This window comes from Aulostomus chinensis, chromosome 12 (assembly GCF_037954235.1).
Source record: "Aulostomus chinensis isolate RoL2024-O1b breed Wild chromosome 12, RoL_Achi_v1.0, whole genome shotgun sequence".
NCBI classification, from domain to species: Eukaryota; Metazoa; Chordata; class Actinopteri; order Syngnathiformes; family Aulostomidae; genus Aulostomus; species Aulostomus chinensis.
The window spans coordinates 12,670,312-12,696,400 of NC_141331.1; the positions used below are offsets into that span (position 1 = coordinate 12,670,312).

A 26,089-nucleotide genomic window follows, 5' to 3' on the forward strand; every position below is an offset into this window, starting at 1 on the left:
TGTGCGTGTGTGTGTGTGTGTGTATGTCCCACCCAATTTATGTCTTGGACAAGAGCATGACTTTTGACAGCTGGCCGTGTAATCCTCTGATTCAAGACGACAGAAAAGTCCATGACTATCACCCCACAGAGACACCCACACTGCAGCAGGATAAATTTACACTAATGTGGGCGGAAGCTCATGCTAAGTATCATCATCATCTTCAAGAGATGGGTGTGTGGGAAGGCATTTAATACACGGAGACATTAGGAGCCTTTGAAATTGGGTTGAACAGTGCACCAACATTGCACTATGCATTCACAACTCCATGTATTTACATTCAAAATGTTCCTAGTTTCATCTCTAGAGGCCACTTTGGTCTGTATGTCAGACCAGTCTGTTTGGGCTCCTTTCTGCCATCTGAAAATCTCACTCTGTTGTGATTGGCCACCTGCTTACAGTGTGTTTGCAATATGGCATCCCTTACCATAACTGGAGTTGGCGGCATGAAATGAAAACACCCTTGTGAGTGGAAAATGCATACAGAAAGATGCAGGGGTAGTTACAATTTCAATGAAGCCCCCTGTGATGCATTAGGGGGCAACAAACCGACACAACTCATTGAATCAAAAAAATTACAGAACAAGCAAGCCCGCATTCAAATGTTTCGTTTCATAGTTTGTATGTTTTTAGGAACATTGAAGACCCAAATATACGAGTACAAAATGCTGAATTTTTTTCATAAAATGTTTAATTATGAGAAAGCTCCTGACTACATTTTTAAACAGACATAGTTCTTACTTTCCGCTCTACAGATTTCTATCCAATAAGGGTTACTCTGAGCTGTACAACTACGCTGTTAAGAATTTCTCACATATGAAAAGACATGCTGCTTTAGTGCTAGCGGTTCACACAATACTGACAACGATAACGAGGACTCCAGTGACACTAAAGATGATGATTATGGGAAAGGAGAAGAGATAAGAAATATTTTCAAAGGCCCCCTTTTACGATGACTTCTAAAAAGATTTATGGAGCTGTAAACTTGATGGGCACAAGAGATCCTGAAAACACCAAAAAATATGACTCCTGTTGATTGAAAAAAGGATGTATGATGTCAGTGGGTTTGTATTTGATCTGGATTTGACTCTAACGGAACGGGAAGTAGTTTGACATTTGTACGTCATGGAGACAGGTCGGGAGTGCAGGGCGAATATTACTGAACTAGAGGATCCCCATAAGAGTGCAACATCAGTTCACATACGGAAAGTCTGTTTGTGTGTATACACACACACGCGCGCGCGCGCGCACACACACACACACACACACACACAAGTGTCTGGGCCACAGAAGTGGGGAGAGAGGAAGTGGGTTTATTTCAGCACAGACGCCCCACCACAAACATCCTTCCTGCCTTTGCTGGTTTTTAAGGCATATGCGCATGGACACACATGCACGCACGCACGCACACGCACACACACACACACACACACACACACACACACACACACACACACACACACACACACACTCTTTAGGAGTCAATGCATTAGAAGAGGACACAAGGGTCAGTGCAGTCAAATCCAAATCTTGTATAAAAAATAGTGCATTTATGTGAAGCAGTACAAAACAAGTGAAATGTCTAGAGTTGCTCAGTGGTTTAGTGTTTGATATGTTTTTAATAACATGGATCAACACACACACACTGTCTGACCTTCCATGATATTGTAATTGTCTCATCATGGTTGGTTTACTTAAAACACTCCTTCACAAATGCAGACTCCTGCTTTAAGCCCAAACATTCCAGCTTGAAATGCCTTTGAATTGCTCTGTAACCCTGTGTGTGTGTGTGTGTGTGTGTGTGTGTGTGTGTGTGTGTGTGTGTGTGTGTGTGTGTGTGTGTGTGTGTGTGTATACCTCTCCTGCAGTTGTTCCTCACTGAACTGTAATTCTTCCTTCAGAGCCTGGTATCGATCCCACCTCAAAAGCCTGGTCCCATCATACAGATCCAACTCCCGGTCATGAAGTAACCTTGGTGGAAAAACCAAAAACCAAAACAGAACACCACAGAGCGAAGTGAAAACAAGTCATTTCAAGTACATTTATTACATTTTGCAGTAGAATACAGGAAATGATAAGAGAACCGATGTGTGGATATCAACTGTATGAGTGAACTGAGTGAGGCACCTAGAGAGAACTGCCAAGGTTCCTAGGTTGACCCTATGTATGCCGTCCAGCAGCAGCAGCTTGCCCTCGATAGCAGCAGTGACCAGCGGAGAAGGCCGCCATGCCGTGTCTCCATTAGGGAGCGTGTACCTCTGCTGGAGAAGGTCCCGGGCTGTCATGTCCTGGACGAGGACGACACATCAAGAGTGACAGAGAGAGAAAAAGAGAAGGAGGGGAAATGTGGTTGAGAGCACAGAAGTAAAGTTGAAGGGACATTGAGGGACAAATTTAGAGAATGAGGAAGGATTTAGAGCAATGGTAGAAGGGTTAGTGTGCTGGCGGCTACAATCACATGATGAAAGAAGGCAAAATGAGATTTCCTTTCAATCTAAGTCTCTAATCTCTGAACTAGATTTCCGATTTTTTCCTTTATTTTCCTCCTTTAAAAATATATTTTCATGACATGGCCATATGGTGGTGGTGGTGGTGGTTGGGAGGGGGTCAAGAAACTACTGTTACCAGTGAGGCTGAAACAATCAGTAATTATCCATTTCTCACATATCAATCCCTTGCTCTACTGACAGTAAATTAATCTATTTGATGGCATGGTTCAGGAGTTAAATTGTCCATCTATGAATCAATGGTTTGCCGGTTAGATCCCTACTTTTCCAGGAGACCCTGCTGATGTGTCCTTGAGCAAGACACTAAACCCATAATTGCTCCTGATGAGACTGTTGCATAGCAACATTACATAATCAAGGTGACAACTTGATTGATCCTTCTTTCATCATGTGATTGATTTTCCAGGAGACCCTGCTGATGTGTCCTTGAGCAAGACACTAAACCCATAATTGCTCCTGATGAGACTGTTGCATAGCAACATTACATAATCAAGGTGACAACTTGATTGATCCTTAGAAAAACTGGCAGATTTAACAGTAACAAGATAATCTTTCGTTGCAGCTCAGCCTAAAAAAAAAAATCATGGCTATTCCTTTGTCAACTCTTTGACACATTTTCAACCTCCATCCGTGTAACCCCCCCCCCACACACACACATACATCTCCACAAATGGTGCTAGCACCTCCAGAGGCTAATGTCAATTGTAGCCCTGTCAGACACATGGGCATGGCGTGAAATTTTTTCAAATTTTTATCCAAATTTGAGCAAATTAGGAAACGTATTGGGTTCTAAAAGGATGTATTTAAAATGGATGTATGTCGATCAGAAAGCCTTCCAGTGCATCTGCTCAGCAAAAACTACACATCGCCATAGCAACTTGAGTTTGTTTATTAACTGCCGTGTTGTGGGACAGCTGGTTTCACACACACATGCAAGGGATCTCCCAAGGTGCACTGGGCTTCTCTCCCCTCCTCTCTTTCCTCTCTGTCCTCCTGTTATACATAAATCATACTCATATGTGTTACTAACCCGTCTTCTTCTCCGGAGCCTTTGGGCTCCCCACATCCCAGATCCCGGGTGCCGCTGGAGGAGGCTACAGACCTGATGAGGCTCAAGCTACCACCCATAGCATCATCTGCTCACGTTCCCGTCTGTCCATCAGTCTCTTCCTTTTCTCTCCCTCTTTATCTCTAACCTAACCTAACCTTCTGTATATCTGTCTTCCTCTATTATCTGTCTTTGCCCCGCTCTTCTGCTGTCTTCCCCCCCACCGGTCAAAGCAGACATCCCTCCCCATTGAGCCTGGATCTGCTAGATGTTCCTGCCAGTTAAAAGGAAGGTTTTTGTCGCCGCTGTTGCAGGATGAGCTTGCACATGGAGAATTCTTGGGTGTAAATTCATTGAAGGAGTGTGGCACTAGACCTGCTCTACCTGTAAAGTGTCATGAGATAACGTTTGTTGTGATTTGGCGCTATACAAATAAAATTGAATTCTCACACACACACACACACACACACACACACACACACACACACACACACACACACACACACACAGAGTCAAGAGTTGCATACTTTGGGTTCTGATTTGAACCATTCTATTGCACTTTTCTGTGTTGGAGGTCAGTTACTTTGCAATTTATATTTTGCAATACAACAGAAAGCAACAGGGCAAGAGGACCTGCCTACTCCCCTGCTCTGCCTATGATTGGCTAGGACATGGAGCCTTAAGGGGTGTGGAGTGAGAAGGATCAGGGGTCTTTTGATGAAAGATTTTGAGAGGATACTCCAGATATTTTGAGCATGCCCCCTTATATAACTGTGCATACCTCTGTATGGGAATCATGGGTTCATGTTTAGAAATGATAAATGTACAATGAACGGGCAAGAGAACAGAGAAATCAATATGTAGCAAAATTCCAATGGATGAGCGGTTTCTGAAAAACTCAAACAAGCTCAGGCAGTTTAACCCCTCCCCCGATGCTTGGTTTGAACTTCACCTGATTGTTTCGACCACCTCTACATGCAAAAAACAACAACTTCCTGCCATAAAACTGTCTGATTGGATCGTTTGATGAGGAGTTCAACAGGTGTACCTAACAAAGTGTCTTTCAGAAGTCAGATTTCCAGAGTTAACGAGATGAATCAGCTGGAGGATTCTGAAATTCTCATAGCAACACAAGTCACCCTTGACCCCAGCGTCTAAAAATAGATGCATGCTTTTTTTTTGATGCAATGATACATAAGGATTTCAGCACAACCCATTTCCTGCACAAGCACCAGTCTGCTTGCTACATTCCAACACACACACACACACACACACACACACACACACACACACACACACACACACCATGAATAGATATATAGGGTTTATTAGCTACTTTATCGTCAGTTATTGTCAGTTTGTGGCCCGTCTGAGCCGCTCTTGTACACAAAATACAAATTACAATTACTAAACACAAACTTTATATATTCAACCGCTTCAATCCACAGCCTTAAGGTGGCTCAGGAGTTACAATATTACTTTAAAGATTTCTTTGGACTGTGTAAGTATATTTTAAAAGTTGAAGCTCGAAAGAAAAATGGGAGAGAGAAGCTAATCTATTAATATCTGAAGAGGAATGGCTGGTCATTTGCCAATCCCAGTGGAAATGCATGAGCTCTCATGTATGGCAGGAGTTTGGATGGAACTGTATGGTCCTTTGTTTCATCCCTTGCTGTTGGTGTCAATGCTTTGGTGATTTAAAACAAAAGGCAGACTGGTGAGTTCTTTGAAAACAAAAAGCAACACAACACATACCTGGTAGAGCATGACTGGCTCTATACTGTAGCCCAGCATCTCAGCGAACTCTCTGGCAATCACTGACTTTCCACAACCCTGGAAATATGAAATAGTTTAGACTAGGACTATTTATCATATCCACTTGATATGCTAAATATGTGTATACATCATTTGTTGACTACCTTGGCTCCCATCAGGCATATGTCCTTCACCATGTGTGACTGCATCATCTCTGATATCAGCTGGGAGTGGCTGGGAGTGCTGATGAAGGCGGGGCTACTGTTGGGAGGGCGTGGCTCCTTGGTGCCTGCTGGGACCTGGGGTTTCATTTGAGTTTCAGATGAAAGAGCACCTGATATCATGTCAAGGTCAAGGTCATGACATTCTATATTCAGGAGAGGAAAGGTCAACACCACTGTGACACCTTTTGCTTTTCTGGCCATCATTCGTAGAGACTAACAATACAACCACAGTCACTAAAGCATTTACTGGCTTCTAACAAACTGCATGGCTGACCCTTGACTTATAGGCAAAAAAAATGACCTTGACTTTTGACCACCAAATTAGATTCGGTTCAACAAACTCTTCTTTCTTGTGAAATAAAAATAGAGTTTTTCTGGCCGAACGAAATGGCTCCACTATTCTTAAAACTCTGGAATATCTTTTGTCCCAAAACATTCAGAATGATTTGTTTACACATTGTTGGATTTTATATCCAAGAAGGAGCATTAAAGACTTCAGAGTGAGCTACGCAGTATTAGCCAGATGATAACAGACAGATTCATATGTGGATCGTCATCACTAACCTTTTTTTTTTTAATATGACAAGACATGTTACTCACGTGGAAAGTCCTTTTTTTTTCAAAATCTATTCTCATCTCTGTGATCAATTCTATGCAAAATATTCTATAAAATCTTTAACAGAAGCTCTCTTTGTCCTTGTTTCTCCAATACATGATGGAAGAAGCACAACCAAGGACATTACACAGGGCTGTAACTGAGCCTGGAAGGTTTACCTACCAGACTGAGGTTTAGACTCGACAAGCCAGTCTACTGGTACCTGAAATGTAATGTCCTTTTCCGCAACACGCAAGGTGACATCTGCATAGCCCACTGCTCCTTCTGTCCTGGACACGTTCAGAATGGTGCTGGTTGTTTGCTGGCGATGGCGGTTATCCAGAAGCTCGAATTTCTGTGAAAAAAAAAAAAAATCACAAAATCTGTGTAACCTCATCTGTGTAAGAGTTTGTAAATTGTGTAAAATTTCAATAAATAAATGGTAAAACTAAGATGTTACTTCCAGTAACAATAATCATGTAGATCAGATGACACCAGCTACAGTCCCAGTTATGAGTATTATACTGGTTCTTCACTTACACCGAGAACGCCCTCCACTGCAGTGCGACCATCCTTGCCCAAGATACTGTTGTAGGGGTAAAGTCTCTGGACCAGCTGCTGCAAAGACAGCATGGGGAACATGTTCTGCGACAACAAAGAGAACATGCATTAGTATCATATTCCCTATCAACCCTGTGCTTTCATTTCTCCATCTCCCTCTCAAGGCAGAGGTTGGTTGTTGATGAAGGCTTCTCACCAACACATTAAGGCCAGGAAGAAGGCTGTCCACGGGGAAGTCAGGGAGGCCCAGGTTGGATGATTCCTGGGAGCACAATGTTGTAGCAAGAGAAAGCAGCTGGGACACCCTGACACACAGGAGAGGAGAGAATGAAGCCACACACTAACCAAGCAACTTAAAGGTGGTGATCCTTAAGGAAGTACTTTTATTTACCTCTCTGCAGAGACATTTGGTCCTGCTGTGTACAACAGCTCCAACTGATCCTAAAAAAACAACAACCAAAAAACACACACACACACACACACACACACACACACACACACACACACACACACACACACACACACACACACACACACACACACACACACAAATAGACACACCAGAAAGAGAAAAATGGTTAGAAAGTAAGTTTATTTTAGGCTTCAAAGTTCTGAAGAAACAGGGAGGACAGGTAAGCATTTAGGAGCATTACTTGAGGTAAAAAATGTAAGAGTAACATTTGAGAGAAAAAGAGTAAAAAATGTTATTGTTATGTTATTGTACAATACACTGACATGAGTAAATGAACCAACATGAAATAAAAAAGGAAATGAAATCTTACTCATGAGATATAGGTATAATGCACCTCATTTTTCATAAGTCTCTTTAAAAATAAAATTCAACGGTAACGTTATCTCGAGGGAAATGTCATCCGTATATCATCTGCATTTTTCAATGTACAGAAATGTTTCTTTTAATAGTTACAATGGCTTCATTAATATGTGCACCAACTTTCCACTATTATTCGGAAAATTACAATATTTCATGGATAAATTCCTCGACTAACCTTGAATGGCAGGTAGTAGATGTCTCTGGCCTGAAAGCGAGAACGGAGCGGAGGGTCCAGCGGGTTGCCTTTGTACTTAGGGACAGGAAGTCCAAGAGCGATGACCCGGAAGTCCTCACTTACACGGACAATCTTGCGGCTGTCCAGCTCCTCCTCAGTGTGTTCCTGCAAAGCATCAAGGGATAATCTTTTTGTATTGACTGTAACTGAGCAAATCTATGCTGTGCACTAAATACTTTCTCTAAGTAACGGGCTGAAGGCACACAACAGCAAGTATCAAACATAAACACTGTCACAAAGGATTTTTATGGCAACAGTAAATTTTTTTCCTCTGGAACACGAGGCACACTGAAGGACAAGTGTGGATACTTAAATGTGAAGTTTGTGAAGACATATTTAGTCGAGTGTGCAGCTCTGACCTGTAGCAGCTTGTCATAACGCTCCGCTGACATAAGGAAGCGTCCGTCCTCCAACTGCATTTCTCGGTTCTCCAGCAGGTTGTTGAGGACAGGCAGTACGTTTCTCTCAGCCTTCTCCAGTCCCTCCAGGATCAGGACTCGCCCCTGAGTGGCTGCCCTTACGGCACACTAAGTACAAAAGATAATACTTATCAGTTGGCTCAAAACACTCTATACTACAGAAAAATATACAGGACACATATTCACTACCCTGAATCTCAACCAAAGTGAAACTTTAGACCTTGTATAAATCTGCACCAGTTCTTTCTGTTAACGCTCTGAATGTCTTTTCCGAATGATGTTTTCAAGTTATTGTGTCCCCAACATTCTCCAAAACACTCAAAACCAAACTTCAACACAGTTTCAGCTGCTGGAGGGCCCATTTTCTATCATCACATGTGGCATCCCTGGTTAGTGTACATAGTGTGCAGCATGTTCATTTGTGTGTGTGTGTGTGTGTGTGTGTGTGTGTGTGTGCGCGCGCGCGCGCACACATTCATGCATGAGTGCCTGTGTGTACGGAGGCACATTTGCGCAGAAATCAAAAAAGGCACATATGACGTCAAGAGGCAGGAAACTTTAGCTGTCTGGGTGGACCGCAGAGCGAGTGTCCATGTAATTAGGTTAACATGTAAATACGCGGCAGGTTGTGTGGGAAGCAAAGCCATAAAACTATAGTGAGGACCAGATGTTCTATATTTAACTCTTGATCCATTTTCGGCACCAACACTGTAATCACATAATTGTTGGAAATGTAAGTGACGCAGGACGGCGAGAGAAACAGGGCAAGCAGAGACAGGCCCGGGTTCATTCTGGCACAGCAACATCCGACCAGATAGTTTAGGAGCAGATGTTACAAAGGTGAACGTGCAGAATGCTGAGCGGCATAGGAGCATGAAGAGTAATCTGCCTGCAGTGCTCTATTCATACATATATAAAAACACACACACACACACATATATATATAAAACTTGTAAAAATGATATATCTATGTATATATATGTGTGTGTGTGTGTGTGTGTGTGTATGTATGTATGTATGTATGTATGTATGTATGTATATATATATATATATATATATATATATATATATATATATATATATATATATATATATATAAAAATAATTTTTGCAAGTTGTGTTAAAATAAAACATGCCTGACATCCAAAATATGATCCTATATTTTAAATTTTATGTAGAAATGAAATAAGCTTGTTATCAGGAGCCAGAAGACGGACTTTTATCACAGTTTTTGCTCCAAATGGAGCATGACATACTCCCTCATACCTCCTCGGTCACGTGTGGAGTCGTCAGCTGTATCTTTTCAAATGACAGCGAGGACCTTCACTGGGGGAATGTCTGCTCCCCCACCAACAGATGCCCCAACCAGGATGCATACCCGCATCCATCCTCCCACCCCACAGACACTGCTGCCTATGACTTTAAGGATGCCTGACCAAGCTGAAGGTTTTTTTCTTGCTATATTCATGACTGGTTGAGCTATTTCAGCTTTACCCTCAGTGGGATGCTTAATAACTTTTGTGGTTTTGTGTCACTTTTTTAAGACTGTTTGCCTTTAAATAAGTAAACACGCAAACAAAAACCCTAAGACATAGATACTAACAACAGATAAGTTGGATCAAAAAGAACTATTGGTTGGATTTCAGCTCTAGTTGAGATGTCAAGCTTTTTATTACTGTAATTGAGTCTTATTTGCAGGGTGGATTTGAGGTAAGCTGCCTTGCATAAGCGGCTGCTAAGTGGAGAGTGGTGACTGGAGTAGTCAAAAAAGACAACAAGACATGCGATTATATCCCTGTGACTCATCCCTCATGCTAACTTAGGGGGTGGTGGAGCCACGCTTGAACTGAGAGAGGAAGTGGAAAAGTGAAAGAGAGCAAGGGAGGGAGAAAAGGCAAGAGTTAGCGCAGGGATTGACCCATTAAGTCTGAATATAGGGCTCCAAATCAGCACAGGTCCCTGAGGAAGACTTGAACATTCTGGTTCACACACCACACACACACACACACACACACACACACACACACCCCTCCTACAAAAAAAGACAAGATTTCTAAATTGCACCCACACAGCTTTAATCACTAACACAAAATAATTGTCACCCATACAGTCATGTGCACATGTACCCACGCTTTTCACACCCACAGGCGCACACACACAAAAATCAACATCTCCTTCAAGTTTGATCCAAAACACCAACACATGCCTTCTCCTATGTATTTATATCTAGAAAGTTAATGAGATTTGAGAAAGACCTGAAATAAGAAGTCGCTTCGCACCTATTACTACCATAAATAAAGCTGTATCTCTTCATGGCCTGTTTCCATGGAAACAATGGACAGCTGTTTTCATTTTGATGAGTAGGTGGGAGGCAGATGAGCCTTAGGGAGTAGAAGGGGGGTTGGCTAGGTTTCCTTGTTTAGACAAGGGCCTCAATAAATGCGACATATTAGTTTGTCATCAGAGAATTAGAACAAGTGGATGGATGGGAAACATTACATTTTATAATTTTGGTCGACCATAAATTCTTCTTCTCTAATGGGCAAATACAGGATGAGATCTCAGCTCATTATGTAACTTCCGAAATCACTGACGTGATAAACAGAGGTCCTGGTGCGTCACAACTCACACTTTGACCTTTTTTAAGATTAATACTAGTACCGAATGATTCGGTGAAAAGTCATAGTGCCATTACTGTTTATAGTATTGCAATACAATAAACAAATGGTATTTTGAGTCCGTCATTGCTCTGTTTGTGAGAAAAAAGCACATAAATTACTGATAATTCAAAATGTGCATTTATCAATTGAAAGATACAAATTCAAGCTATCATAGAAAAAAAACAATCGTGCTCTATTCTTTTCAAATTAAAATTGATTTACAAAATCGAATAAATACAAATTAAGCCAATTTTCAGCAAGAACAATGGAGAATTTTCAGAACAAAAACCTGTTTTTTTTGTATAATCAAAATCTTTTTAAATCCATTTTCTACTGCTTATCCTGTTGAGGGTCGCGGGGGGGGGGGGGGGGGGCCTAGAGCCTATCCCAGCAGCTTTCAGACACACCTACAGTCAATTTAGAGTATCAATCAGCCTCGTCCTCTCTTGATGTCTTTGGACTGTGGGAGGAAGCTGGAGTACCAGAGAGAACCCACACAGGAACAGGGAGAACATGCAGACTCACACAGGAAGATCCCGTGCTCGAGCAGGGGCTCGAACCCAGAACCTTCTTGCTGTGAGGTGACAGTGCTGACCACTGCACCATCGTGCCCCCCATCTTTTACATTGTTGTAAAAAAAAAAGAAAAAAGGGGGGGGGGGGACAGAAAAAAATTTAAGTAAATAAAGGGAGTATAAGTTATTTGTGAAACATAAAACACTGTTGCACTGTGTACCTGCTGGCAACTACTTAACATGAACCCACCAATGCATCCCCAGCCAAATGCCTTATTCTACAACCCCATACACACCCCAAGACAGGGCATAAAACAACTGAAAAGAAAATCCTGCCATTCAGAAAGAAAGAAATGCTAAGCAGACATCAAATATATCTGGTTAGCACTGACCAATCAAATCAGGTCTTGAGAGGTCAGGCACTGAAAGCTTCTCAGTTAGAAGGAATTAGTATTATTATCTTGTGTCTAGAACAAATGATGATGCGCGTTTCATAATTGGGCCCAGGACAGCACATTAGTGTAGTAGTGGAAGTTTATTTGATTGGTTCTTGATGGCAAGAAAGGTTGGACACTGTTGAACACAGGATTTGGAGCACTTGAGTAAGAGATCAATAAAACAGCTCTTTGGAGTTCAGTTTTCGAAAGAGTCATGAATTATTAAAAAACCTGCTCCGAGCAGGCAATAGCATGGAAAACCCCAGCAGGTCTAATTTCTGTTGTGCAAGGATTGACAACAGTTAATACTGTCAGTGTTGGCTTCTCGGCAAACCTAATCACACGTACCCTTATTACATTTGATGAGCTGCCGCTGCCGCTGAGTGACAGCTGACACCAGCCTGCTGAAGACGGTGCTAATTGTACTGAAGCCACTTCAAAATCCATTTTTCAGGGGTGACTTGCTATGATATCACAAGCATTTCTGAAGTGGTGAAAAGTGGCTCTGTTCCATTGGAGCATCTCAGTAAGACATGTCACCAAAAAAAGCAGCTAAATGTGTGGCTGTCGTTAATTTTATTACACAAGTGCCTAATCTGACATGTTAAAACCACCAATTGTACAGGGAGTGTAAGATACATTTCCAAAATGTTCACAAAATTGGAAAAAAACAAACAAAAAACCTCCCATAATTCACATCAGATGTATGACAAAAATAGCTGGTTATGGTTATAATTAAGTGGAAGTGTGTTGTTGGGACAACAAACAGCATGTTAGAGGATATATTTTTTGTGTTTTCCAAACATTTCATTAATATTTATTTTCTGACAAAAACCTTGAACTGTCTCCATAGCTTTCTCAATATGTCCTAGCTATGTATTCATGTGTACTATGTAAATCTGACTCTATGATACAACATATTTGAGTCTCCCATGTTTTGCCATGTTTCCTATTGTATGTATAATTAGCAGCTAGTTTGTTATTATGAACTGACCTCATTATGTTGTGGATACAAGTTTAGGATTAAGATTAAAGTTAAGATAAAATAGATTGTTCCACGTCATGTTAATTTTTGTCCAATCATGCAAGAACTACGTGTTAAATTCTAGAGTTTCACGAAGATGACTCTTCAAAAATGTAAAGTACAGAGAACGCACATCCTGCTTCAGAATAAGGAGTCTTGTCGTTGGTAACTCAACCTTAATTCTCCATTTATGAATTTGTTCAGTATTCTAATAATAAATATATTCTAAAAACAATACACTTCTGGCTATGAATGGACTCTGTTCTTTTCATTTTGTCCAGAGTTCTAGCACATATAGAAGTAGCACAAGCAAGCAGACACTGACACCAAAACAGAGCTAAATGACTAAGAATATTTGCCTTCTTTTCCATTAAATATCAGGAATGTTACTTTAAATGAATGAAAACTTTACATTAACTGCCAGTTTAACGTGTAACTGGTATTCAACACTTTTGCCGTAACAAGTAGTAAGAGTGTTAGTGTTGTTCGAACTTCAGATTTCCATAAGTGACCAAAAAGGAACATTTTCTGAAACAACTGCCTGTAAATTGTTCAGAAACTAACAAGGTATTATTTTTTCCCCTGCTGGAGACCCACTACAATGATGATACGACGAGTCATATTTTAGTAAAATGTACCAGTGTTATTCTGGAGATGTACAGACATCTCTACAAACCTTCTTCAATTACTACTACTGGATTTAAAAAAAAAAGAAGTGACCCACCGGCTTCATTAATTGAACTCTCTTCCAGTCCCAGGCTATTTATAAGAAAGTCAAACTAATTAGCTGTGCGTTTTCCTGTTTCACGAGGCCAGATCTGAAAGTAGAGTCCTGGGGATTCATGTGCTGATAAGAAATCATAAAAAAAATTGTAACATATTTCCATGGAGTTGATGTTTGAACTGTTACACAACTGATTTATTTTTACACAGGCGGAGACATGTGCTAATTATTTGTGGATAATAACATGATGGAGTAAATATTAATTAGCAAAGCTTATCATCATTTGTCACGGCTGCCTCCCTGAGGCCTAGTGACATGGTTTCATGATCAAGATTATGAGGATTTCTTGTTTCTTTTTCTTTTTTTTCTTTTTACTCCAAAGAATGAAGATATCTCCAAGAAAGTGATACCTTGAGGAATCTTTGGGGGTCCATATCTGCAAATCTCAAACAAACATGCACAGAGACTCAAGGATGAACTGAAAAGATTATGGAGGACAAAGGTAAAGGTCACCTCACATAATCGCAATATCCTGAGAATAACTGGAGGATATTTCTTCAAATTTCACCTTTGACCTACATGCGTATCATTCTGCCTGTTATGTCCTATGTGTCTGAATAAGATCCGGTGTGGGTTGAAATATTTCAAGTAATTAAATAAAGCAGATATGTTGATCCAGTGTGCAGTTACGAGACATTTAAGATTGTACCTTTTCAAATTAAATATTTTTACTTTATTATTCCATCCTATTAGACAGTTTTTTGATCATTTGTCAGAAGCAAATAATATTTCAGGATGTCACTGTGATCTTGTCCTTGGGCCAACAAACCCGAGTAAAATAAGTCCAAGTGGGTTTTTATACCAAATCTCCTCAAGTTGTTGTATTCACAAGAATAAGATGAACAATCTGAAAACAGAATGAACTTAAAAATCAGACAGCACAAACCTCCACTAAGATAAAGTTTTGGCTCTTGATACGTTTATGCTCAGACCTTTATTAAACCAACAAATAATGTAATGGGGACCTCGCATCCCCACACTTTCAGTAAGTTTGGAAAAGTTCTGACCAACTGTCACTGGACTTTCCAATTCTACAGCAAAATACCAAAAATGTCCTCCTCGCCACAATAAAATCCCTCAAAGAAACATCAGTCTTCACATCACTTAATGATGGGTTACATCACCACGACCGTAAGGCATTTCTGGCCAAACTCAAGATGATCTGGACCCACTAGGTGGAATAAGTCAAAGTGTAAAAAAAAAAAAACAGGTTAAAAAAAAATGGTGTCATTTCGATTTACCTGGTCTACATAGAAGGCAGTCCCTGCACGGATCTCTCTCCTCTGCTTCAGGTCTGTCTCTGTGGTGTCCCTGGACAGAGCGACGTACTCTACCTCTCGTTTAGTCAACTCCTGGTCAACAAAGGGAGAATTGAATTAATACAACAAGGGGAAACAATTTCAATGAATTAAAAAAAAAACATTTCTGAGCAATTTTAAGAGCATGGAACAAAATACAAAGGCCTAAAATATGAAAGAATGGGAGATGGGGGTTGTAAATAGGCCATAATAAAACTATATATGGTTCTCCAAATACATCTATGATGACGGAGTTAAAACATATACAGTCTCAGGCATTCTTCAGGGAATTTATGCACAAATGTGTTGACATAAATGTTTTCAGTTTCATCTGTGTGTTCATTCACAGTGGATCAGTTGTGAAAGTATAGACCCAATTTGACAGTACATTATTATTAATGCTTGTCAGTTGGTAAATTCATCAAATCTTAAATGCCTTATGGGGTTTTGTCATGCGCATGATATGTGTGTACTCACAAGGTATTGCATAGCTATGGATCTCTTCAAGGGTCCAGGAGGACCAATGAGAAACACGTCCTGACCCAAAAGGTCTTTCTGCATAATCCATCGTAGGTGCTGGGCCACAGCCTGAGGTATGGTGTCTGAAACTAGTTAGGCCGGACAAAACAATGTTGGAATAACATTTCACTAAAAGGTTACTTTAAAAATCTCTTAGTTTTGTCGTATGTGAACATCCTCTAAAATCATACAATCAAGCAATTTATGGTATACAACAGCTACAGACTCACAAATACACTCACTATATAAGCAGTGCAGACAAGCTGCTACATACTGTGTTTGACAGGAACTAGTTCTGGATTCCGAGGCATTTTGAGTTTGTAAGAAATGTCTCCTATCTTCACTGTGTCACCTGTGAAAATACAGGGTAAACAAACATCAGCAGGTTCTTTCACTGGTATTATATTTTTAACAGGGAAAGATAATATTGCTCTCTAATGATACTTTGTCTGTGTACTGGTTTTGGTCATGGCTGATACAATAAGGAAAAGACATGCAGGTAGATAAATCGCAGCGAACAGTTAGCCCCAGTCAGTGTCCGTTTAGTCATTTTAGAAAAGACCAGGTACATTCTACACATCCAAGTTTCTTAAAAAAAAGAGCTATGGTTCTTTTGTGCCACATTCTGCTTATTTACATGCAGTTCTCCCTTATAATCATATCACATCATACTGTTAATTACACAACCACACACCCCAATTTACAAACAGCAGCAGTAGAACCAGCAGACCACATACCCACCAGAACATTTTCAAGTGCAGTATCACTGTACATACACATATACTTAAGACTGTACATACTCCACTGCTGTACATACTTCTTCCTCTTTTACTTTTTATGTATTACTTTTATCTATTACTTATTTTGTATATTTGCCCACTTATTTTTCTACATTTGCACACCCCTCTTATTTATCTTCTCATACTATTTATGTAAAATTCTCCATTGTTCTTGCTGCTGTAACGACGTTAAATTTCCCCACTGTGGGACGATTACAGGTTTACCTTATCTAATCTTATTACTGCTAAAGTTGATTAAAAGTAACAACTCAGGTAAGCTGTTAACTTAGTTGACAAAACAACTATGCAACTTACGTTTAACTCAATTTCTAATTGATTGTCTCTGTTAAAGGTTTCCACAGTGACGGTACATATATTGTTTTAAGCTAACCGGAGCACATGTAATTACTTTTAATATAGTCGCCTAGCAACCTCAGTAACTATGAGCTAATGAATGACAATAAAGCTAGCTACTTATTTATCTAGCTAGCTATTCCCACTGACAAAAATGTAACGTCACTGGCTAGCTGTTAGTAGAAAACATGAATTTTCTCTCTGAGCTTGCCGTGACTGTGGGGTTGTTCTTTAGTATTGACAGGCCGGTTACCTGAGGATGTGTTGAGTAGTTTGACCTCATGGGTTCTCCACATCCAGCCGTCTCTCCCCAGGACGGCACCCAGAATGTACCGCATTCTCCTCGCGGCAACAGCCGCTGTGCTGCCGCTACATAGTATCTGTGAGGGCATTATTAAACCACGGTTGCTCCTACCCAAACTCACAGTAAGCAGAAACTTAATAACCTTTTGAGAAAACCATGTCCCGGGCCATTCCGTATTATGTCATTTTGAGGAAACCGGAAGATAATATAAGAGGCACAATCGGTCCGCGACTAAAGTCTTCCGTAATGATATGTATGGTTTCGTATTTTGTCGTTCCGAGGTAGTATTTTATTGTAAATAATAATGACGCAATAATAAAATGCTAATAATGAATTAAAAAGTCATGACTTAAACATAAATGTAAACGAGGTAATTCTCTTCAGCCTAAAATTGCCAGTTGAAAGTTTAGCATGAATAGGTCTACAGTTTTCATCCGTTTTCTTCGAGAAGACTGTCAATAGTTCGAAGACATAAAACTAAAAATCCTAAATAGTTTAAGCAAGGAACAAAGAAGAATACTTTAATTGTAATGACGCTTTATGGATTTCTATAGTTGTGATGTTGCAACTTTGATATTGCTTTAACGGATGCATAACTTTTGCTTTTTTATGAAGCTCAAATGATCAATTAAAGTATTTTTAAATAAATCAAATTATAAATGTTGACCAATTAATAATCATCATAATAATAGCTGAAGCATAAAACTCAATAAATTGATGATTTCAAGAAAGAGCTGAGCGAGGAGCACATCTAACTTGGGACCCAGGACATACTAGGCTACAGGGATAGATTACGTCATTTACATTACCCCCGCACAATTAAACTTACTCACGCGCACGCGGACACATATTTTACTTGCAGTGCGCGTGTGATGCCCGGCAGCCCGACCGTGCCGAGTAGCGCGCGTTTAAGCTGTTTAGACATTTATCACGTGGAGCACGGAGAGAGTAGGCAGGGAGGCTGGGGGGGAAGGAGCGAAAGGAGGGGGTGGACATGGAAGAAGGACTAAGCGAATTAAATCCCGGCTGTTCAAAGCGCGTATGAGCGGTGTAAGAGCAACGTGAATACCTCCAACACCTCCCCGTGATTGGTGTCTTTTCTCCCCGTAGCGGAGCGGTCCGAGAGGTCTGGACTATGGAGGATGTTTACCACCGCAGCCCTGCCTGGGAGGAACTGGTCAGTAACAGTCCACGCATGAAACCTTTGAATCACTTTTTGCCCTCCATTACACTATTGTGTTTCTGGAAATAAAGCCATTCTTAAATAGAATTTAACGAGTCGGGAACTGATTGTTGATGTTACATCTCACTTTGGAAGTCTTTAATCTGAAGCGTCCATGTGGAAGTTTTGTGTCTCTATTGACTGCGGCTGAACGCTACACATTTTATGAGTGTTTCTATTGCCTTAATGGAACTCGGATTTGTGATCAATTCAATTTTTTCTATTAATCTCAGAAGCGAGTCTCTTTTTTATCTTCTCTTCTCTTCTCTCATTTTCTATATTCCAGCCACTATTAATACCAAGTCTTATGTCTTGTCCTCTGTTCACTGTGTGGTATCTATTTTAATATTTACAATGTTTTTCTGTAAGGTTAAATATGCAAATACTGCGTTATGTAATTCAACATTAATTTTCATGAAAGTTAAGAACAGGAATCTGAACAGAGATACATTTTAAGCCTGTTTTTGACGTTATTCGTCAACGTGTCTGATAGAAGACAGAAGTAAACTGTCAAAATTGGCCTGTACATGAAAATTGTGCTTAACTCTGATTTGCGTCGTTAGTAAGATAATTTGTTTAGTGATACAACGCATTTCTACCGTCCAGTGTAGGAATGCACGTCTCAGAGTGCAGGTTGTATTCTAATAGTGGTAATATCATTGGTGGGTGTCGCCTAGAATGTAGTTTCTGAGCACCGTAATTGACTTGAGAGAACGGAAATTCAGTGGGAGTAGTTTGGCGTGGAGCAGCCGCTAGGGCCTGCCGTGCACGGACATGTCCGGCGGTAAGAGCGCAGCCCAGAGCCTGGCTGGAGGCTGTTCATAGCAGCGGAGTCCTTCCCCGCTGAGCCGCGACATGCTCCATCCCCACTGCCAGCCCACACACACACGTACAAACACACTCTTGAAAACACACACGTCTTTATGACACAGACACCGAGACATGACAGCGAGGAGAGACGCTTCCCAGCCGCTGTGTAGCTCTCGCCTCCGTGAAAGGAAGGGAGCGGCGGATCGGCCGAAGGCTAACCCCGAATGCTTTTGTTCCCCTCCCGGGCAGGAGCCGGAGAAAGGACCGGCGTCCGCGGCTAGAACCCATACCCATGTGGTGACTGGTGTGGCCGTCTCGGGCGCTGCGGACGAGTCCTCAGACAGCGAGGCAGAGCAGGAAGGCCCCCAGAAACTCATCCGAAAAGTGTCCACCTCAGGACAGCTCAGGAGCAAGGTGAGACACACTGCATCTGTCTGGACAGCGTTACTGCGTGTTTCTGGGTGGCTTGTTGTTTGGCAGAGAGACATCTAGTAGCTGATCAGTGACACCTACTGAAGGGGATTCACTACATGAGATGTGTGTTATTCTGGAGCTCACTAGCTCTCGCAGACTGTAAGTAAATAGCCTCCAAATGAAGTGCTTTACCTGTTGCTTGGAACTATAAAAACTCAATTATATTAGCATATGAAACCATCACTTTGAATAACTTAACATAGGCCCAGCACCTTATTTCATCTACTTTTAATGTGTAACTGTATGATCATGCTGAAAACAAACCCATTTTGTTTCCATATCCCGAAAGTCAAATCCTTTTAATTTAGACTTTGAATAAATCATAAATAAAACCACATATATTTTCATTTTATATCTGTATATAAATCTTAAGCACGTTTATTCCGGTCCAGCATTTCAATTCATTTCTTCAGCTTTTAGATTTCCTTGATTTTTAAATACAATTAAACTTATAAAAAATAGTTAATATGCATGTGAGATAATTAAACAAATGTATTTTTGCATTGTTTTGTGATGCCACTGTGGGCTTTTAGGGAGAGTTGAAAGTGCGTTGCTTGATTTATAACAGAAACAAAATACAAATTTGAATGAGTATTATTTTATATTCGTTAGAAGCTATGTTTGTATTTGATTTAATTTCTTAGTCCAACAATGTTGTGATATGACGAGATATGATATGTGCAGAGGGGAAATAAATTGTCGCGCAGCGGCAAGTAAACAGATGCTTGGCTAATTCTTACCTTTGACACCTAAGCTTCCGTGGCCCACTTATCTTTTACACTGTAGAGAGTGCCGTCCTCCCACACCACTGGATCCACTTGACTGCTCCACTCCATGCCGTTTACATTATTTAGCATTTGAGCACACGCGAATACTTGGCCAGACCTTTCCTAGTATGCTCATTTGCAATGAGGAAGACATCCACCGAGAAGCTTTGCTCACTCTGAAACCTTACGCCTATAAAATATCAAAAATATTTGCCAATGAATGCCCCTCGCTCTTTAAGGGCTGGACGATACAGGCAATTAAGGAATTATTTCACCCAAGATTAAAGTAGAGCAGGGCTGTATGGACAAAATCAAGCATATTTTGACCAAAATTCCTTAATACCTTGTCAACGTGGTTTCACATTTTAATCCTTATTTTGGCTTGTCAGCATTCAAAATGTTCACTGATGTGAAAGAGAAGTGATTCCATCCATTTTCTACACTGTTTATCCGTTAAGGGTTGCGGGGGGCTGGAGCCTATCCCAGCTGACATTGGGTGAGAGGTGGGGTTCACCCTGGACGGGTCACCAGTCAGTTGTAGGGCCATCAGGAGCAATAAGGGTTCAGTTTCTTGCTCAAGGATACTTGGACATGGTCACCGGGGGAAGTGAGGATCGAGCCAGCAGCCCTTCAGTTGCTGGACAGCCACTCTACCTCTGAGCCATGCCGCACCCTGCAGAAGTGATTTGATTGCTGACTATTTGGTTTGTAAGTTCTACTGCATTGATATCTAGATGAGATTGATATGACAGTAGAATGTTGTATTGAATGTGAGTGTAAACACAGAGCTACGTCCCTCGTCACCTGTTGACATTTCTTGAGGACTTTTCATCACTCGTTGATTTTTCTGCGTACGTTGATTCTTTACACACCTCTGAAGATGAGGCAGTGGTTCTAAATGTGTTTGAAAGTAAACATGATATGAGTCATAATGTATCCAAATGACTGCAGTAATGCATGCGCACGCACGCACACACACACACACACACACACACACACACACACACACACGTGAAATGCTGGCTTAGAGCCCAGATACCGCTCATCTGCTCCGCAGGCTACACTGGGATAAAGCTCCTCTACTGTAACTGCATCAGTGTGCTTAGCATGTTGACATTGTGTGTTGAAGTTGCTGCTGTGTGGTTCAGTGGGTTTTTTTCATGGAGAGTATGTGTGTATGTGCATGTGTGTGTTTATGTGCTGAAAGTTCCTAATGGATCATGCAGCCGCAGACTCACTGAGTGTTGTTCCACTTGGTTGTTTGCTCAGCTTTGGACTTCGTGTGCGTGTGTGCGTGCGTGCGTGTGTGTGTGTGTGTGTGTGTGTTGGAGCTCATGTATGTGTGTACTTGACCATCACACTGTCTATGTTCATCTCCTCCTACGTCCACTATCTCTCTGGTTCTTCGGTTGCCACAGACAACCACATCGTTCGGCCCTCATTGGCTGACTCTATGACAATGCTGCCTGGAGGACAGCTGGTTAGGTGGAAGGGCTCGTCTGTGTGTCCTCCCTCGACATTCGTTGGTGTATTACGAGAAAATGTAGACAAGGAGTGAGATGAAAAAGTACATTTTGCAGACCTGGTCAAACTAATGTAGTGTTGGACATTTTGCAGCCAAACAAAAGAATAAGAAAAATCGTATTGTGTTAATAGAGCGGTGCAAGGGTGATGTATTTTTGTCAGCCAATTGGAAGTTAGGTTTCCTATGTCAACAGCCAATGGGATTGTAGCATCACATTTTGGATTCTTGTTAGAAAGAAGCTCTGTGGCACAAAATAGGTTTATTTGACTTACAGTTCATCAAGATGATCTTGACAAATTAACACCACATTTAGGATTTAAGAAGCAAAAAGGCAATCTGATGTTGTTTATTCGCTTGTTAGCGACCACTGTTTTTAAGATGCATAAAATGTGTTGAAATTCAAGCATATTGACACCCTGACAGTAACTATGATTGCGTGTGTGTTTGGGTTTGTCCAGAATGACTCCCTCTCATGATCTCTTAGGTATAAGGGTATAAGTATCAGCAGTCGCTCTTGCAGCCGTCAGCAAGGGTTTTGTTTTTGGTTATCAAAGTTATAATGTGGCTTTTGAGATGCTGTGTCAAATCACAGCATCTGGTCAGAAAAGTAGTTCGGGTATGTATCTGACTCTTAAATAACATGTCATGATTTTCAATAATTTTTTTTTTTTTTTTTTTTTAGAGAAACCTTGTTCCGTATTAGAAAATACAGAACATTTTAGCGAAAAGTGGTTCAGATGGTTTGTGCCTATGTACAACCGCTAGCATTCATTGCAGCAAAGCTAACTCGCATTTTGGGGGTCATTTGGGGGCTGTCTATCTGCTTGTGTGGCTCTAAAGATGACAGACAATAAATGTGTTTCCCAAAAATGCTGGCATGTTCCATTAAATGTGAAAATACAAAGAGGAAGAGATTTATCTAAAATTTTTTACATTTAAATTTAGATTTCGGGGAAAGTGACGTGATGCTAAGTTGAGACATTGACGCTTAACTGCAGTTGGTATGTATCTCTTCATCTCTCGCTAACATAAATACCAATTGTACATGTTGTGCCATAAATCAGCTGCAGCACTGAAGCGATGTTTATGTCCAGCGCTGCAGCTGAATGAGGTAAATGTGTGTAAATTGCTGGCTTCAGCAACATCAACATGTTGCCACTTGACACGTACAACCACTGTGCCTGTATTCGTTCCACAAAGGCGATCACAGATAGAGGAATTACCCCTTTTCAACCACTGTGTTGTAATTTTCCCATCACCACAGTGAAATTCTACCATGTGTCAGGAATAGGAAGGCCACAGAGTTACAATTACATCCAACAGAGAGGATAATGTGTGGAGAGAGCAACAGGAGATGCTGGAGAGACTGTTAAAGAGGGAATGCATGCGAAATACTGAGATATGTTGGTCTCTAAAAGGCTTGATTGTTCTGGATCTGCGAACAGTGCATTCTTCCTGAGGAATGACGAGTCCGTCATGGAGGTCTAACAGAGACCGTGGTCTTCCTCAGCAGCCAGTCAGCATCCACTCAAACAAAGGAGTGACTAGTAAGCAGTAATTATTATTCTAGAAAACGCCATTACATGAACGGCAACATTACGACTTTTGACCTGAGTCTGTTGAGTTGTTTACAGAATGATACATTGATATTCCCTGTTTACATGATATAGATCAGTCTGACCAATGACTGAACACACACATCCAGTCATTCATATTATATTTCAATGTTATATTTCGGGGCTTCACTCTGATGTTTGACCTGAAACCGTTTCTCTCCTATTGCATTGATTTGGTTTCGCCACCAAGGATGTAATGTCTTCAGTGGCATTGTCTATCTGTCACTCAGAAGGATAATTCAAAACCTGGGATTCAGAATATCACTAGAAGAACCACTTAAATGTTGGTGCAGATTCTCACAGTGCCACCTGGTGTTAAAATAAAAAAATGATTTTGTATTTATACTTTGATGCACTCCTTCTCCCGGGTCAACCAGATCTACCATAAATTTGGTCAGAAATATCTAAAGATCTTATCAGCGGGGTGAGTTTTTGTTAATCAGTGCTCCTGTGGCGAGGCGACCAGTTTTGATCATGGAACTGTTGTAACTGGTTAGACCTTTTTCAGATTTCAGACATTTGGTGATACATTGGAAATTGGCTTATCTTGGTACACACTTTCCAAGTGCCCTCTAGTTTAGATTGTTCACCTGCTAATGGTACAAAACCACTGTGTTCAAGGTCACGATACATCGTCAAGCGGTTTGTGTTGTGTCTTTAAATACTGCCAAATCTGTAGTAGGAATTCCTAGTGTGATTAAAGTGTATAAATAGCACACTTCAATAATGCGACTGAGATCAGAATACCCAACATGCCTTAATCTGATTGGGGCTTACTCCAGCTAGGGCCTTCTTCATGTTACAGTCAGAAAATGTTGTTCACATGTTAGTCTTATTGTCTCTTTATGGGGATATTACAGTCTATTTTAATGTAGTCATATGTGTATGCTGCCTAAATTCCAAGAAGACTCCGGCTCTGTTTAAAATGATTTTGCTGTAGCAAGCAGAGGTAAGTGATGGGGTCCTTCTGTTGCCTCAGGGCTGGTAGAAGTACAAGCAGGCAACTCAGAAGTACACCAGTGGACACCAGGATACATGCCACCAAGTCTGCTGGAAATTTAACAAAGAAATCAGAACAACATCGTTTGGGTTCCTCTCTTGGGTTCCAGGCAAACCAATTCACCAAAGATGTGTGACTGTATAGGCTTAAGAAATAATAATATGACACCATTGAGTTCCTACATCCTCTTATTCCGGTGATGACAGGCGTAATGGTGGCAAGGGGTCAAGTTGATGCTGCTAAAATGATGTGGTTTCATGAGAACTAGACCACGTCTCATTGTGGCGGAGCAACGTGATCTCAGTGCTTCTTCCTCGATATGTAATCGGCTCAATCAAGACTTGCGTTAAATCCAGGATGAAAGAGGAAGGACTAATGAAAGAAACACTCTCACGCTCCTTCAGCAGTAGCGTCATCAGAGGCTTTATATCTGGTAGCCAAGCCTCTGGTTCTCCTGGCTGAGTGTGTTTTCAAAGGCACACGAAAAAAGGTTGCTTGCCCATTTTCTTACCTCACCTCAACACACTTGGCCAATCGCTGCTTAAAGTGGGCGTAAATGTAAGCTTGTCTGTTTCAGACAGACTCTCTCAGACCATTCAGACTAAATAGCAGCCCTAAATTTCTCATTGACCACTTTTATAGACTTCACTTATCAAAGGGAGGAAGAAAGTCAAGTCTTTTTAAAAAAAAAAATTTGATGAATTTGATGGTAACATTAAAGGGGCTGTTGATTGTTTTAGTATCTAACTCACTTCCGAAGGGAAGAGGGGAAGTGATACCATTAGTGTGTATGTTGCCTCCAGTTAGGCTAAGCTTAAGCTCATGAATGTCCAAGTCAGGTTTAAAGAAGCTGTGAATAAGTCATTTAGTGTTTGTCTGGGTTTAGTCAAAGACGCAACTCCTACATCGTTTCATGTTGTCTTCCAAGGAACTCCTGAACCGTTCTCTTCCACCAACTACAGCTGCTGAATTCATTTGAACTGCCTTTGTCCATTGTATAAGCGTGCGTGTTTGTGTGTGTGCCACCATGTCAGTGGCCAGGCAGAGTGTGGGTGTAAGCTGCTTGCTGCTCAGGTTACTCATTTCTCTGGAACAGGACTTGCTCTCTGTATCACAATTTAGCCGAGGAGGAGAGGGGCAGTGCACGGAGGCTAGCAGCAGGACTATTTATAGATCACTTCTGGCCTACTTGGCAACAGGAAGGAGATGAAGACAAGGAAAGGAACTGTGGAGGCCAAGGAGGGACAAAATTGAAAATAGAACATCCAACTAGAGCAAAGTCATTTGTACTCTTCTGATTATGAAGGAAAAAAGTTCTACTTTTAGAGTTTGGTCACAAAGTTTTTTGTTGTTGTTGTTTTTTTTTACAAAGATGAAATAAAAGACACTTGTTGCATCAAAGCAACAACACTATAGTCATGTATAAAGTTAGTAGGTGCTTGTACTATCAGTACTAGTACAGTATAGGCCATGGTCTTTGTGTATGTTTGTTGGACCACTACCTCCTCCCGCTGTACGAAAATGATGCCCAAATATCCGGGATATAGACGCTGCCATTGGAGTTGACTTGGAAGTGGCATCACAGGGCATGTTGGGCACCTTTAGAGGCAATCATGGGTGAACAGTTTACAGCAAAACAGTGCATTTTTCTAGTTTTTATCAAAACTCACAGTTATGGAAAGCTAAGCTAGCTCCATAACTATGGGGGAGTGTCCCCTCCTAAATTTCTACCCAAATCGACATGTGCTGCATGTATTCGATTCAAATCGGGGTCAAATGGCTCTGAA

The 26,089-nt window shown here is 41.0% G+C and overlaps 2 protein-coding genes across 9 annotated transcripts in view; one reads left to right on the forward strand and one right to left on the reverse strand.

The window, feature by feature from the left end:
- Window positions 1-17,133, reverse strand: part of vwa8 (von Willebrand factor A domain containing 8) — a 72,398-nt gene extending 55,265 nt beyond the window's left edge. For 2 of the 3 annotated variants that reach the window (XM_086220223.1, XM_086220224.1), the window contains exons 1-14: window positions 16,838-17,133; window positions 15,726-15,803; window positions 15,410-15,540; window positions 14,876-14,986; window positions 8,156-8,323; window positions 7,737-7,901; window positions 7,121-7,170; window positions 6,926-7,034; window positions 6,709-6,813; window positions 6,392-6,523; window positions 5,514-5,648; window positions 5,350-5,427; window positions 2,167-2,327; window positions 1,897-2,010 (exon numbers count right to left, since the gene is read on the reverse strand). In XM_086220223.1, coding sequence (XP_086076349.1) covers window positions 1,897-2,010; window positions 2,167-2,327; window positions 5,350-5,427; window positions 5,514-5,648; window positions 6,392-6,523; window positions 6,709-6,813; window positions 6,926-7,034; window positions 7,121-7,170; window positions 7,737-7,901; window positions 8,156-8,323; window positions 14,876-14,986; window positions 15,410-15,540; window positions 15,726-15,803; window positions 16,838-16,976 — 1,676 coding nt within the window. In that variant the 5' untranslated portion in view covers window positions 16,977-17,133. The remainder of the gene's footprint in view (window positions 1-1,896; window positions 2,011-2,166; window positions 2,328-5,349; window positions 5,428-5,513; window positions 5,649-6,391; window positions 6,524-6,708; window positions 6,814-6,925; window positions 7,035-7,120; window positions 7,171-7,736; window positions 7,902-8,155; window positions 8,324-14,875; window positions 14,987-15,409; window positions 15,541-15,725; window positions 15,804-16,837) is intronic. The other variant, XM_086220222.1, reaches the window with a different exon arrangement.
- A 729-nt stretch (window positions 17,134-17,862) lies between these two features.
- Window positions 17,863-26,089, forward strand: part of dgkh (diacylglycerol kinase, eta) — a 50,839-nt gene continuing 42,612 nt past the window's right edge. For all 6 annotated transcript variants that reach the window (XM_086220229.1, XM_086220228.1, XM_086220226.1 and 3 more), the window contains exons 1-2: window positions 17,863-18,065; window positions 19,170-19,334. In XM_086220229.1, coding sequence (XP_086076355.1) covers window positions 18,024-18,065; window positions 19,170-19,334 — 207 coding nt within the window. In that variant the 5' untranslated portion in view covers window positions 17,863-18,023. The remainder of the gene's footprint in view (window positions 18,066-19,169; window positions 19,335-26,089) is intronic.